The 15,532-nt window shown below is 53.7% G+C and overlaps 1 protein-coding gene across 4 annotated transcripts in view; it reads left to right on the forward strand.

Annotated features, from left to right (window-relative positions):
- Positions 1 to 15,532, forward strand: part of EPHB2 (EPH receptor B2) — a 204,529-nt gene that overhangs the window by 62,324 nt on the left and 126,673 nt on the right. For all 4 annotated transcript variants that reach the window (XM_074380259.1, XM_074380260.1, XM_039474371.2 and 1 more), the window contains exons 2-3: positions 10,511 to 10,575; positions 13,499 to 14,183. In XM_074380259.1, coding sequence (XP_074236360.1) covers positions 10,511 to 10,575; positions 13,499 to 14,183 — 750 coding nt within the window. The remainder of the gene's footprint in view (positions 1 to 10,510; positions 10,576 to 13,498; positions 14,184 to 15,532) is intronic.

The following is a 15,532-nucleotide window of genomic DNA, read 5'->3' on the forward strand; positions in this document are numbered from 1 at the left end:
AGTAAAAAGACTTTAAAAATTAAAACATCACTGGGCAAATGCTAGCTGTGAGACGCAGCCTGGTGTGTCGGGAAGGCTTGAGGGCCACTGGCCTGGGTTCGGTTTCTGACTCACTACGTGGCCTTGGTCAAGTCGCCTAAAATGGGACCAGTAGCAGGCGTCCCTCAAGGTTGTCGTGGGAACCAAAGGAACGCTTAATGTGTCCAGGGCTGTTCCCATCCCTGCCTCCCTTCCTTCCCTTCCCCAGTAAGCCCTGGTGTTCATTTACCACCCACCCCACCCCCAGCAACCCCATCCCAGACCCCCATCCATCATTCTGTCCTTTTCGGAGGTTAAGTGGGTCCCCAAGCAGCGAATCCAAACTCTCCTGAAGCCCCGGCTGCACAATGCGGCCCGCTGTTAGCGAGCAGCCAGGCTGGCCCGGAGGATTGGGTTTCAGCCGGGGCGGCCGGAGCTGGCGGATGCCCAGACCAGCGGCAGGCAGGCAGGGGACAGAGCAGAGGAGCTGGCGTCACAGGGACTCCTCCGCCTGGGCCTGAGAAAACAAGAGCAGGCTCCAAGCAGGCAACGAAGGCAGAGAAGGGCCTCTGAGCGGTGGGAAGATGAGAAGGGGTGTGTGCTACCAGAGTCCTCGGGCAGAAGGATTTTACATTAGCTGGGTTCCCTTTCCTTGAGACTGAGGGCTGAGCAGGGGACCGGGGTGGAAAAACAACACACTGCTTGTTGGTAGATTTCACTTTAGAAATCTGCAGTCTTCCAGGAGCGAGTCCGGGGCTTCTCTGGCATTACCACCCCTCGCCTTGCTTTAGGCCGGTGAACCCAAGTCCCTCAGATTCCCATTCTCATGATGTTTGTTTATTCATTTATTATTTTTTATTATTATTATTATTAGAGATGGAGTCTCGCTCTGTTGCCCAGGCTGGAATTCAGTGGCACAATCTCAACTCACGAAGTTCTAGCAATTCTCCTGCCTCAGCCTCCCGAGTAGCTGAGACTACAGGTGCATGCCGCTTTGCCCAGCTAATTTTTTGTATTTTAGGAGAGATGAGGTTTCACCGTGTTGCCCAGGCTCGTCTCGAACTCCTGAGCTCAGGCAATCCACCCGCCTCGGCCTGCCAAAGTGCTAGGATTACAGGCATGAGCCACTGCGCCTGGCCTCTCATGATGTTTATAGAGAAGAGGCCTCGGGAAACTCAGTTAGGCTGACCTGGGTTCAAATCCCGCCTTGCTTCTTTCTGGATGTAAGACTTGGGGCAGATCTCTGAGCCTCTGCAGGCTCCGTTTCCTCATCTGTACGATAGGATAAAGGTATGGGCCTTACAAATGTGTGCAGAGGGTTTAGCTCAGGGCCTGACACCAAAGGCACTGGAGATGAAAGCAGTGATTCTTCCTTCCCTTTCCTGAAGCAACATCATCTGGTGGCTTCTGGCACTGGACCAATGGGATGAAATTTTACCCTGCCCCTTACTGGCCATGTGGGCTTTTGGGAGTCCTTGATCTTTCTGAGCCTTGGCTTCCCCGTAAGTTTGCTCTGGGACGTAAATGAGACAGTATTGATGAAGCGCCTGCCCCAGTGGCCTTCACCAATGTTAGTGAGTTTCCCGATGGCTCTGCATGGTCCAGCCTTTGCATGCTGTAAAAACCTTTTGCTCCCAATGCCTCCTTTGATCCTTAAAACATTGCAGCGAAGTATACAGAGCAAGGATTTTGTCATCTCCATTTTGCAGATGAGGAAACTGAGGCTCAGAGAGGTGAAGTGAGTCTTCCAGGCTTGTCAGTGTCCTTGCCTTCTCCTGGAATTTCTAACTTGAACCATGGAAAGAGTGCTGTGACCATGGACAGTCCAGGTCAGGCCTCCAGGCTGTGGCTGGCATCTTACCAGGTCATGAGATGCCAGCCAGGCCCAGGTTCAGGTCACCTGAGTCCCACTAGCCCCAGACAGGGTGCAGCAGGAACTGCTGGGAAGAATCCAGGCTGGCATCTGCTGCTGGGTCTCACGCCAGGCTGATTTGCTGCCTGGGCTGCAGGCCACTGGTCAATCTGTAGGCAAAGGCCCATGGGCGCAGCTCCCAGGTGTCTGTTCATCTTCAGCTTCAACCCTTCCCCCCTGCTGGCCCCCAATTCTAGCCTCATTTCCTCTGCCAAGGCCGCTCTGTGACCCAGCAGTTCTCAGGGCAGACCACATCACTACCCTCTTCAGGAATCTTCCATAGCCCCCTCTGCCTATAGGACAAGACCCAACCTCCTTAGCCCCACATTTGAGAGGCTTTCCACATGCTAGCAGCCTATTCTGTGCTACAGTCTCCGTCCATGAAGCCTTTTGCTCCCACTTCATGGGACAGACACCCCAGCGTGGCACAGTGGCTAAGGACATGGCCGTTGGTGCGAGGCTGACCCAGCTCCATCATCACTTCCTGGCCATGGAAACCTTGAACGACCTCTGCAAACTCTGATTTCTCCATCTGTAAAGGGAGATCCTAAAGTACTTACTTCACAAATAGTTAACGATGAAATGGGATAATGAGTGCTAAGCGCTTGGCCTGGAGCCCGCCTCTGAGAGCCAGTCATCAGTTTCAGTATTGCCCAGACATCCCTGATGTCTTACACTTCTGTGCCTTTGATTCTGCTGGGCCCTGTATGTGGCGCGCCCTTCCCTCTCCTCCCAGCTCACATGCCACCTCCTCTGAGATGCCTTTCCAAATTTCCTGCTCAAAACTACTCCCTTCTTCATCTGGGTTTCCTGGCTCCTGGCCGGGACCAGCCGTCTCACTCCGCTTCTCCCTGCAGTAAGTTCACATGTCGGGCACTAGTCTGGGAGCTTTTTAAGGCAAGGGCCTGCTAATCTGCCTCTGTGTCTCCAGTGCCTGGCTCGGGGCCTGGCACACATCGGGTGGAGATGTTCACTGAATGACCATGACTTTGTTACTTAACCCAGCCAGAGCGAGAGAAGTCAGGACAGCTGCCAGGAAGAAGGAAGAAGGCTTTGAGCTCAGTTTTGGAAGAGAAGTTAGCCAGGCTAAAGAAGCAAGGAGGGCCAGCCGTTCCAGGCAGAAAAAATCTAGAAGGGTCAAGTCACCAATGCCCAGAGAGGTAAAGTGCCTTCTGCAAGCAGAGGGAAATTCTGGATGGCTGGTTACCAGAGACACAAAGACAGTGGCTGGAAGGTTATTAGCGGACCTATTGGCAGGGCCTCGAGTGCCTCATTGAGAGTTAGGACTTGATCCTTCAGGTAGCAGGAGGAGCTCTGAAGGGCGTTAAACGGGATCACACATGGACTTTAGAAACATCACCCAGCTGCCTTGTGGGTGATGCAGGTACTGCGGATGCATGTACTGTGTGCCAGGCCTAGTTCTCAGTGTCAAAGGCACAGTGGTGAACAAGGTGGATGCAGACCTCCCCCACATGTGTGCCCTGGGAGATGTCAGATGAACACGACTCACCTACAGAGTGTCATTTAATTCTCACAATGACCCGTTTTACAGATGTGGAAACTGAGGCTCAGAGAGGAGAACTGGCGTGCCTGCAGTCATACGCTAGAGCATGACAGAGCCAAGGTTCTGGCCTGGGCAGTCTGTGCCCCACAGCCCTGCTGCCCTCCTCCCACCTTCTCCTGTTCTCACACAGGCCCACGCAGAGAGAGAAGATAATCATACACAAGCTCTGATGACTTTGTTGTTTTGTGTTGTCTGTTGTGTTTTTGTTGTTGTTGTTTTTGATTTTGAGACAGTCTCACTGTGTCACCTAGGCTGGAGTGCAATGGCACGGTCTCATCTCACTGTAACCTTTGCCTCCCGGGTTCAAGCGATTCTCCTGCCTCAGCCTCCCAAGTAGCTGGGTTTACAGGTGCCCACCACCACGCCCGGCTAATTTTTGTATCTTTAGCAGAGACGACATTTCACCACGTTGGCCAGGCTCGTCTCGAACTCCTGACCCTGTGATACACCTGCCTCGGCCTCCCAAAGTGCTGGGATTACAGATGTGAGCCACTGTGCCCCGCTGGGTTGTCTGTTTTTAAGGCTATGGCCATGGCATCTTAAAAACAGCATAGATGTGAGAAAAGACGGATGTGGGTTCCAATCCTAGCCCTGCCTCTGTGCACTTACGCAGGTTGGTTCTCCTCTCTGACCTCAGTTTCCTTGCCTGTCAAATGGGGTTAATAATAGTATATGCTTCTGGAGGTTGTCATGAGCCTGAAATGGCATTTAGAGGGCCCTGGCCAGTGCTTGGCATACGATAGGTGCTTAATGAAAGTTCCTTCTTCATGACTTCGGGACACTCACATACTGCCATTAGTGCAGAGAAATAGCATCTGTGGTCCTAGAGAATTATAGCCCACGAGGGGATCAGGCAGAGCTGACTAGGGGTGGATCAGAGAGAAGGGGGCAGCCACCCGCTCCAGCCTGAGAGCAGGGGGCCCCCTGCAGCCACCTCCTGTCAGCCCAACGCTAATGACTTCAGTGTGTCTCCCCTTTAAGTTCAAGTATTTCTGAAATGCACACCGCTCGTTCACACGTAGCCGGAGGGGACACTGGGTCCCCGCAGCCCGGCAGTCAGGGCCTCCTGATTGCTTTCTTCTGTGAAACCTCCAGGAAGTCGAGAAGGGGTGTGGTCACAGTAGGGATAGGGCCAAAGGCACTCCCATGGCCGGGCCCCTGTTTTCACACTGAGGAAGACACTCTGGGCTGGTGGCCCCACCTCCAGCTTTTGCCTGGATGCTAAGAATCTGCATAGCCTCTTTCTTCTTCTGTCCATTGGGAATTTTTTTTATTGGCATTAAGAGCAGCCGGGGTCTGGGAACCAGACATTTCAATAGGGTGGGAGGGGCCAAGGGCAGGTGAAAGGGCACAGTTGGCAGAGTGGGAAACGGATGGCACCAGCGAGGCTGGCAAGGGTGTGGGCAGACGGAGATGCTCCAGCAGAGGGGCCTGGGAGAGCTGCTGTGACCCTTCGTGGCTCCGTCCTGTGCTACCTGGAGAGCATCTGCTAAACCTCTCCAGGCTCAGCTCTCAGCTCCCACCACTTCCAGCCCCACCCTCAGCCAGCGCTTGGTTCCCACAAACCCGGCCGTGGCTCACCTCACCTCCTGGCCTTTGCCTCTGCTTCTCCTCTGCCTAGCATGCCCTTCCCACTCCACATCAGCTCCCTCCCCCCCCCCACCCATTGTTTGTTTGTTTTGAGACAGAGTCTCACTCTATTGCTCTGTCGTCCAGGCTGGAGTGCAGTGGCGCCACCTCAGCTCACTGTAACCTCCACCTCCTGGGTTCAAGCAATCCTCCTGCCTCAGCCTCCTGAGTAGCTGGGATTACAGGCGCCCGCCACCATGCCCAGCTAATTTTTTGTATTTTTAGTAAGGATGGGGTTTCACCATATCGGCCAGGCTGGTCTCAAACTCCTGACTTTGTGATCTGCCCACCTTAGCCTCCCAAAGTGCTGGGATTACAGGCGTGAGCCACCACGCCGGGCCCCCCTCACCCATTCTTGAAGCCTCCATTCAGGAGTCACTTTCTCCTGGAAGCCATCCCTAAATTTGGCATTTTTTCCCCTCCTTCCATACTCATTTCCTATAACCCTCAATACAGCATGCACATCCTCACTGTGGTCTTAGCCACATAGTGTGGTGATTAATTATCTGTGTACAGTGACAACAGCTTCCCCTGCATGAGAGATTGTCACCGTCACAGTGGGGATAGGGATGGAAACATTTCCAGAGCTTCAGAGGCAGCCTGAGGAAGCCCAGCGGCTCCCAAAGTGTGGGAAGTGAAACGATGTTTGGGACTTTGCAGATGAACATTTTTAATTGTAATACTCTGTTTATTTTCCTTCCTGTTATGGCAAGGATATTAGTTTTCCATTTATAATAATGATTATGTTTTTTTCTCTAAGATGCATTTGAGAAAGAAAAGGAGTCAAGTGGAAGAAAAAGTAGTAGCTAAATAATTGTACAGGTCGTAGGTGGAAATGGCTAAGTCAGTGACGTTGTCTATATGAAAGGCTGTAGCCTGGGCAACCCTATGCAACAGGACACTAGCGTATGCTCAAGCCTTGCAGATGGGGAGAGGAGGCCTAGGTGCCAAGCCTTGTGCTAGGTCTTAGGGATCCCAGGACCAGGACCCAGCACCCACTTCTCAGAGGACCACAGAGCTTTGGGACATGATAGCAAATAGGGTAGTTATCACCCAGAATATCTGCAAATTCTGGGAAAACAGGAAGCACCCGTGGCTGCAGAGCTTTGGGGCAGAATGGATTCAGGAGGAGTTGCTAGAGGAGGTGACCTGAGTTGAGACTTCACAGGTGAGGAACGTTAGGGCAGGCAGAGAAGATGTGGAGCTGAGCAGGAACCGTATGTGTGAGGTACGGGGTGAGAAGGGACACCACATCGTCTGTGCAGAGTGAGATGGCTGGTCTCTCCACCTACTCGTAGCGTGCAGCTTGTGGATGGAATAGATGTGTGATCTTGGGCAAGTCGTGATTCTCCTGAGGCTTTAGAAGCCTCAACTTTCTCATCCGTGAAATGGGACAGTATCAAGCACCTCTTGGCACTGTTGTGAGAATGTTGGTGAGAGATTCTGGCTCCTAATAGGGTCTCAGCAGACGCCAGTTCTCTCCCTTTTTAGATTTTTGGGATTGGAGGGGAGACATCTGGGGTGTTACGGGGTAGAAGAAGGAAGTGGTGGTGGTGGAAATGGAGCTTGGTTTCCTGAACCCAGTAAGTTCCTGAGGCAAGAACTATTAACTCCAGATTCCCCAGAGAACAGAGTTTGACTTTTGTGCTTGGTTTGAGAGCAACAAAGAGGAACCTTTCCCCAGGGAAAACAGCATCAGATGGACTGGGACGGGCTCCTTGGAGGCTGTGGCTGTGGAGCAAGAGACTCATGCCTGTCAGATGTTGGCAGGCATATCTGGGAGGTGGGGGAAGCCAGGCAGGCTAAGCTGGAGCCTCCTGGGCCCGCCTTCGCTTTCAGGGGCCACCTAATAAGCCCAAAGGAGGAAGCAGTGTGTGCAGGTGCTGGACACACAGAACAGGAGCTGCTGCTGAGTGAGCATCTACTTTGTACTTGGCTCCAAGCTGCTATACTTCCACACTCAGAAGCTATTTTGGCCATTTTCCAGGTGAGGAAACTGAGGTTTATCAAGAGGCAGAACAAATGAAGGTCCGTTTGGCTTGTTTGTTTTGTTTTTTGAGACAGAGTCTTGCCGGAGCAAGAGGCTGGAGTGCAGTGGTGCGATCTCAGCTCACTGCAACCTCTGCCTCTTGGATTCAAGCAATTCTTGTGCCTCAGCCTCCTGGGTAGCTGGGATTATAGGCGTGCATCACCACACCCAGCTAATTTTTGTATTTTTAGTAGAGACAGGGTTTCACCGTGTTGGCCAGGCTGGTCACGAATTTCTGACCTCAGGTGATCTGCCCACCTGGAAAGATCCATTTGTGGCTGGGAGCAGTGGCTCATGCCTGTAATCCCAGCACTTTGGGAGGCAGAGGCGGGTGAATCGCCTGAGGTCAGGAGATCGAGACTAGCCTGATTAACATAGTGAAACTCCGTCTCTACTAAAAATATAAAAAATTAGCCAGGCGTGGTAGTGGGCACCTGTAATCCCAGCTACTCAAGAGGCTGAGGCAGGAGAATCACTTGAACCTGGGAAGCGGAGGTTGTGATGAGCCGAGATTGCTCCATTGCCCTCTAGCCTGGGCAATAAGAACAAGACTCCGTCTCAAAAAAAAAAAAAAGAAAGAAAGAAAGAAAGATCCATTTGTAGTAGTCTGTGTTTATTTTCCTTCCTTTTATGACCAGTGATATCTGTTACCAAGCAAGGGAAGGACAGAACTAGTGTTAGAACACAGATCTCTGCGATCTCCAGAGCCCGGGTCTGTGTGCTCTGCTCATTTGCCTTTTGTGCAGAGGTACAGGAAGGTGTTAACATTGAAAAGCAAAAGACCAGGTTGGAGAGAGAGCACCCTTGTGCCGCCTCCTGCCACAACCTGGAGGGGTGACAGATTTCCCGGGACCAGGCTTCCAGGCAAGGCCAGGAGTGGCACGGGAGAAGCCAGCAGAGGAGATGCCCGGCCTCCGCCTCCTCCCAAGGGGATCTGCAAACTTCATGTTCCCTCGAGGTCCCTTCTTATCTGCAAACCAGCCAGCCCATTTACTTCCAGTCCTGAGATGCTCCCACTGCTCTGGGCCACTGCTTTGGGCCAGGAGAGGTGAAAGGCACAGGGGAAGCTCCTGGCCTAAGCTTCTTGGGAGCCCAGAGTTTGAGCGCCAACTTTTAGTGTATGACTTTGGCAAGCCATTTGCCCTCCTTGGGCCCAAATTTCCACCGATAAAATGAGGATGTGAGTTCCCGGCCCCTCTTTCTCTGGGCTGTGGAATCCTCTAGTGCTTGGCCTCTGGGTCAGCTCAGGAATCTAGCCAAGGGATGGGGCCACCTGCCTGGCGGGCTTGCCTCTCCCGCCCAACACCCTTCTTGTCCCAAGCAGAGTCTCTCCTCCCCCTTGTTCGACACAGCTCCCAGCAGCTGTTCCCTGGGCCCAGGCATAGAGCCCGGCTTGGCGCGTCTCTGGCTGAGGCCGATGAGAGAAAACAGGTTAAAAGTTCAGCCCTTGTTCTCTCCAGGAAGAAAAATCTGTAGCATTCGGAGTGTGAAAAGGAACCCTTTTTTCAGCTCCAAAGCTGCATAATAGAACTTCCCTCCAATTTGCCATCAAAAAGATGCCCTTGGCACTGACTCTACCGTCCCTGGCACCCTTACCCCCCACCCCCTCCCTGTGCCAGCCCCCAGTGCAAAGGGACACAGTGACCACAGGCAGTCATGGGGATGCCAGTGCAAAGGGACACAAGCCACAGGCAGTCCTGGGGACACTTGTACATCCTCTCTTGTGAGCTTATGGGTCTGACTGGGGTCACCTCTGGCCAAATGCTTCCTCCTATCCCCAGCCTTCATCCCCTCCACCCCTGCCATAGTTCAAGCCTCATTGTCTCCTATTGGAACCTTCTCATCAGCCCAGACACTGGTCACACAGCCCAACTCTCCTGGTTCTTATCATTTAGCCCAGACCATCAAACTAATAGTTGCACCTGTCTAAAAGTTCATAGGATAGGAGGCAAGACACCTGCACTTCACAATGTGTCACCAACTCCTGTGTGATCTTTAGGAAGTCCCTTCTCATCCCTGTGCCTCAGTTGCCCTGTCTCCAAAAGGAGGCGGTTGGGCTGGATCAGGGATAGCATCTCAGATGGTTCATAGTCGTTTCCTGGAAGACTGTGGCAAGAAACGTTGTGTAGCCACAGTATTGGGGCTGATGAGTGATGCCTGCCCTTGGCTTGGAATTGGAGCAGAGCAGCAGGCATGCCTCTCACCCGCTCTCACTGATCGAGGTGGCATCACTGTGACCTTCTACGTCTCTTCCCCTACTCTTTCTTGCACAGCTGTTTATATTCGCACCTCATCTCCACTCCCAGACCATGAACTGCTCTATGGTGGGGCCTTGCTAGTCATGGTTTTCTCCCTCAGGGTGCCCAGTGCAGTGCCTGGTACATAATGGGCATCAGGATATATTTGTTGAATGAATGCTTGAAAAGGGGTCATTTAAATTCATTCAGTGCTTTGCAATTCCGTTCAAAAAGTGTTTTGAAGCCACAGAGGCAAGGAAGGGGTAGCGGGGAGGGATCCTGAACCTGACCTGGGGAGAATGGGGGTCTCCAGGGCCCTGTGGCTCTCCTTCCCCCTAGGCCCTGCAGCTGCCAGAATCGGGATGGCAAGTGGAACCCAGGACGGTCCGGAAGCTGATGTGCCTCCTGAACCCCCACAGGCCACATGACAGTTGGCCCCTACTGGGTGCAGGACTTGCTCTCAACACCTCTCCACTCCTGGGACCCTGTCCTGGGCGCAGAGTTGTCTGAGCCCTGGGGGAGTGGCCCCAGGGATGGGAACCTGGTGGAAGACTCCAGGTTTCCGGAGAATGGGAGAGAGTGCCCTGACAAGATGTGACAGGGAGGGCACACTGAGGGGCTCAGCTGGGACACAAGAACAGCCCTTCTAAGGCTCACGTTCCAGTTTTTGAGAATTCGATGCAAGCTGAAAAACAGATACCCAGCGTTTGATGTAATATATCAAGGGTTTCATGGCAAACCCTCTGAAACCCATCCAGTAGACCCCAGGTTTAGTGGCTGTAAGACCCTCCCCGTCCAGAAAAGGAAGGGCAGGGCAGTACTAGGTTAGTGGGCCTAGACTGGCTAAGAGGTGGAGCCTGACCGTGCTATAAGGAGGGACTGGGCCCGGAGGGGCGGGGCCTAGAAGAGTGGTATCAGATGATTGGCTAGGCTGTGGGGTAGACGGGATAATGAAGTAGAGAGGCGGAGTCTAAACGGAGGGCAGTCTGGAGAATTAGAGCCAGATGACTGGGGCCATGGAAGGAGGCGGGACTCTTTGTAAAGCAGGATGAGGGCCCAACAGAGAGATTGACAGCTCCTGGTAGGTGGGGCGGGGCGGTGACTCTTTGCTCTCCCCACAGAAACGCTAATGGACTCCACTACAGCGACGGCTGAGCTGGGCTGGATGGTGCATCCTCCATCAGGGGTGAGTCAGTGGTCCCCAAACCTTACATTGGTCCCCGGGATCCCTCCGGCCCTGCTGCAGGACCCAAATGCCCTTTTCCCCTCTTCAGGGCCCAGAACCGCGCCTCTCTCAGCCCCACCCTCCCAATCGCCTTCCACTGATGGAGCCATGATCCCTTACCACTGATGGAGCCAGTTACCGTGACAACAGGCTAGAGGCTTTCAGCTTTTATCCTGTAGAATCCCTGGGGTGAGGCTGAGAAGTAGGTGCTGGCACTACCCCCGTTTTACAGATGAAGAAAGTGAACTGTCATTTCTTGAGTGCCCCTTCTATGTCAGATACTGGATTAAGCACCTTTATACACATGATCTCTGATCCCATGGAGAGGAATTATCTCCATTTTCCAGATGAGAAAACTGAGGCCCAGAAAGTATAGTCACCTGCCTGGGGCCCTATAGACAATAGGTGAGAGGCTAAAGTTCGTATTCAGGATTCTGACTGAGCCCCCTCTACCCCCTTTCTGTGTCCCCATAACACAAAGCTCCCCCTCCCTTGGCTCTTATTATCCTAGGATCTATGCTGTGAGTTCCCAAGAGCAAAATTGGGAATAAATTCCAGGCTGTGGGGTCAGATACTCCTGAAAAGCTGTCTTAGCCCTGCCACTCACCAGCTGCGTGATTTGAGGCCAGTTCCTTCATCTCTCTGAGCTTTAGTTTCTTCCTCTCTAAAATAGTGATGGTATCTTCCTCATCAGACTGTTGCGAGGTTTTCCTGCAAGGTGTCTGACACAATGCCTGGCATGGATCGGGCTCCCAGTCAAGAGGAACTGTAATCACCCTCATCATTGTCATTGTCGTGAAGTTTGATATTCATCCCTCATCCCCATGTTCTCTGGGGAGGGCTCTGGACTCTGCAACCCAGCCCTTCCCTTCCCCCCACCGGGGTTCCTCTGCTGGCACTCAGCTGCTGCCCCAGGGAACTGCATTCCCCCCCCCACCCTCCAGGCCTGTGCTCTCAATAGGCAGGGCCCCAGGGTCAGGCCGCTTTCTGTGGCTCTTTCTTGTCACCAATTTTCCATCTGCGAAGGCGGCTGGGCCCACGGCCCCACCCTGCCAGTAATGAGGCCAGGCTGGGCTGCAGGGCCCCGGACGCAATTATTTGGGGTGTTTAGGCTGCAGGGCCTCCGCATGTTAATTAGAGAAAGGGGAGAAAGGCAGCGTGCTCTAATTAAGTGTTCTAATTAAGTTCTGAAGAAGAGCAGCGGTTGTAACAAGGGGCTGACTTTGTCACATGGTGCCACCAAAAAAAAAATTTTTTTAATGCAATGTAGGGAGCTTCAGAGTCAACGTTGAAGAAGAGGCTGAGCCAGTAAGCTCCAGACCTGCCCTCCCCGTGTGCACTCACGCTTCGTCGCACCTGACCCTCCTCAGGCTGCCAGCCCCTGCTCCACACGCACAGACGTGGCCCAGAGAATCTGAGTGGCACAGGATAAAGGACACCCACTTGAGGGTGACACCTCTTCCATCAGCCACCACCCCCACAGTCACGTTTGGCAATTGGAGGCCCAGAAGGGGGAGGTGACTTGCCCAAGGCCACTCATCAAGTTAGCAGAGCTGGGACTAGAACCCAGGACTCCTGGGGCACACTTGGGATCCTTGTGTTTCCAGGCAAGCACGTGAACAGCTCTGTGTCTTTGTGACCTGGGTCAAGTGACCTTACTTCTGGTCTCTACTCCCTCCTCTGTAAAAGGGGTATAACCATACAGACCACGTATGGTAATCATGACACAGAAATGAGATTCCGTGAGGGTGCCCAGCCCCAGCATAGAATGGAGAGGGGACTCTGCTATTGGGGCTCCTTTGGGTCTACCCTAGATGAACCCAGCCAACACCAAGGGGGACATGGGAGAAGGACAGGCTAGGTGGCTGCCCTCAGCAAGCTCTCAGCCCCACTGAGACTGGCCTGCGAGGGCTGAATGTACTGGGCACTCACACAGGGAGGTTGCTCCCGAAGGCCCTCGGGAGAGTTGCTGAATGCAGACAGCGGGCATCCGGACAGCCTGCTGCGGAGGAGACCAGAGAGGGTGCCCCAGGAGGGCACAGAAGTGTGCAAAAGGCTCAGCAGTGGGAACGAGTGTGGTCCGTGAGTGTGAGGAGATATCCCAGGCCCTGGGCCCTTCCCGCCCCAACTTTCCACCATCCGGCCCAGCCTCCTGCAGCAGTGAGACTTGGCGACTCTGCTGGGTTTGTGAGAGCCCAGGCTGCCCCACCGAGAGTACAGGAGTATTTTCCCTGGTCAGGGAGGGTGGGCAGCCTCCCTCCAGGTACCAGAGAGGAAATTTTAGCAGCTGAAAGCCCCAGAGCAGAGCTGCTCTGGTGGGGAAGGGCCCTGTCTTTCCCATTATCCTACACATTCATTGAGGGTGAGGACTGTCTTCCTCCATCAGACTGAGAGTTCCCAAGGGCAAGGGCTGTCTCTCCCTGGTCAGACAGGGGGCTCACCGAGGACAGAAGCTTTGTCTCCCCCCCAGCAGACTGATAGCCCCCACAAGCACAAAGCTACGTCTACTTTCATCAGAAGGACCTCCCTAAGGGGGGAAAGGCTCTCCCTATGTTTCCCTTCCAGGTGGGGACTTCCTGGCCAGGGTCCCTGTCTCCTTTGTGAGATTAGTGCACCCCTGACAGTAAGGTCCACGCCCCCCCCCCGCCCCGGTCTGGGGAAGGGTGGGGAAGAGGCGAGGTGAGATCAGGCAGTCTGCCAAGAGCAGGTTGTGTGCCTTTCCCGCCTGATTGGCATGTCTCCCCCATCAGATTGGGAAGTCTCTGATGTCTTCACCATGAGACTGGAGGACTCGCTAAGGCAGAGTCTGTCTCTTCCACCTTAGAGTGAGTGTTTGCCGGGGCTGATCCCTTACCTCCCCACCTGACGAGCATTTTACCCACAGTGGGAAGAGGTGAGTGGCTACGATGAGAACATGAACACGATCCGCACGTACCAGGTGTGCAACGTGTTTGAGTCAAGCCAGAACAACTGGCTACGGACCAAGTTCATCCGGCGCCGGGGCGCCCACCGCATCCACGTGGAGATGAAGTTTTCGGTGCGTGACTGCAGCAGCATCCCCAGCGTGCCTGGCTCCTGCAAGGAGACCTTCAACCTCTATTACTATGAGGCTGACTTTGACTCGGCCACCAAGACCTTCCCCAACTGGATGGAGAATCCGTGGGTGAAGGTGGATACTATCGCAGCCGACGAGAGCTTCTCGCAGGTGGACCTGGGTGGCCGCGTCATGAAAATCAACACCGAGGTGCGCAGCTTCGGACCCGTGTCCCGCAGCGGCTTCTACCTGGCCTTCCAGGACTACGGCGGCTGCATGTCCCTCATCGCTGTGCGTGTCTTCTACCGCAAGTGCCCCCGCATCATCCAGAATGGCGCCATCTTCCAGGAAACCCTGTCGGGGGCTGAGAGCACATCGCTGGTGGCTGCCCGGGGCAGCTGCATCGCCAATGCGGAAGAGGTGGATGTGCCCATCAAGCTCTACTGTAATGGGGACGGCGAGTGGCTGGTGCCCATTGGACGCTGCATGTGCAAAGCAGGCTTCGAGGCCGTGGAGAATGGTACCGTCTGCCGAGGTAAGGGCCGGGGCGGGGCACGTGCCCCTGCAAGTGCGCGGAATTGGTCTTGGCTGCAGACTCGGGCTGCAGACTCGGGCCTGGCCTCTGAAGCCCAGAGCTGACCGCGAGGCACTCTAGGGTGAGGGTTTCCAAACCGCAACCATCATTCAGCTTCTTGGAGGGAGGCGCTGGAATGCAGCACTTCCCGAACCACCATCTGTGCCCATGCACGGATGTCGGCAAAGGTTTTTTTGTTTACGTTATCATATGAGCATGTCAAGTGGTGTCTTTTTCTTCATTGACAAAGGTGATATGGTTCCCTTTTAAGAACGTGTATGTCATAGTACGTAATATTTATACATTAATAAGGTAACATTTGTTTGAGCTTTTACTCTGTCAGTATAGACCAGACTGTGCTGAAGTGACAACACAATCAAAGTTGATTTCTCCCTGAATGCTCCACGTCCACTGTGGGTGGGCCTGGGACTCCTCCCTCTGAGAGCCAAGTGGATAGAGTGCCACCCATTCGGAATGTTGCCACCTGCAGGGCAGACTGATGGCAGGAGCGTGGCAGCTGGAATACTAGCTTTAAGGCTTCTACCTGGAAGGCACCCCCAGCATAACCTCTGTGCACATTTCACTGGCCAGAGCAAGTCAGAAGGTTACCTCCTATTCAAAGAGTTGGAGAAATGCAGTTTGACTGTGAGCCAGGCCCACAGCTGCCCCTTGTACTGTATGTCAAGCACTTCTGTGACTTAGTTCATTTCCTCCTCACAAGGACCCTGTGACAGAAGGCACTGTTGTATATGAAGAAATCGAGGCTCAGAGAGCTTAAACAGAGCCTAAGTGGCGGATCTGGGCTTCCAAAGCCCACCCTCTTAACCACCATGCCACACAGTTAGCTCACGGAACACTACTAAGTAAGTGCAGGTGGTGTTTGAATATGGCGAAGAACCATGAAGGTGAGCCGCAAACACGAGACGTTTGTGAGCGGTACAGCCTGGTGCTAAGAAGGCCGTGAAGGTCGAAGGGCCTGGGTTAAGTCACCCCTGCCACTCACTAGCGGTATCACCTTGGCGAAATGTAAAACCCTCCTTCCTACGTTGGTGTGAGGAGTCAGGAACTTGGTGCATGCAAAGTGCTTGCCATGGTTTCCAGTATGTAGGAAGTACTTAATAGATGTTAACAAAATGAGATGATGTGTACAAAGCCCAGGTGCTCAGCCTGTGAGCTGCAGTGGTGGTGCTGGGGGTATAGGGAACTTGAGCCTACTTGTGTCATGTCCTCTTGCATTCCGCATGGGGTTCAGAGTTTGGGACCAGATCCTGGGGTGCCGCAGAGGCCAGGCTGAAGTTTGGGCTCTAATC

Source organism: Saimiri boliviensis, chromosome 11 (assembly GCF_048565385.1).
Source record: "Saimiri boliviensis isolate mSaiBol1 chromosome 11, mSaiBol1.pri, whole genome shotgun sequence".
NCBI lineage: Eukaryota > Metazoa > Chordata > Mammalia > Primates > Cebidae > Saimiri > Saimiri boliviensis.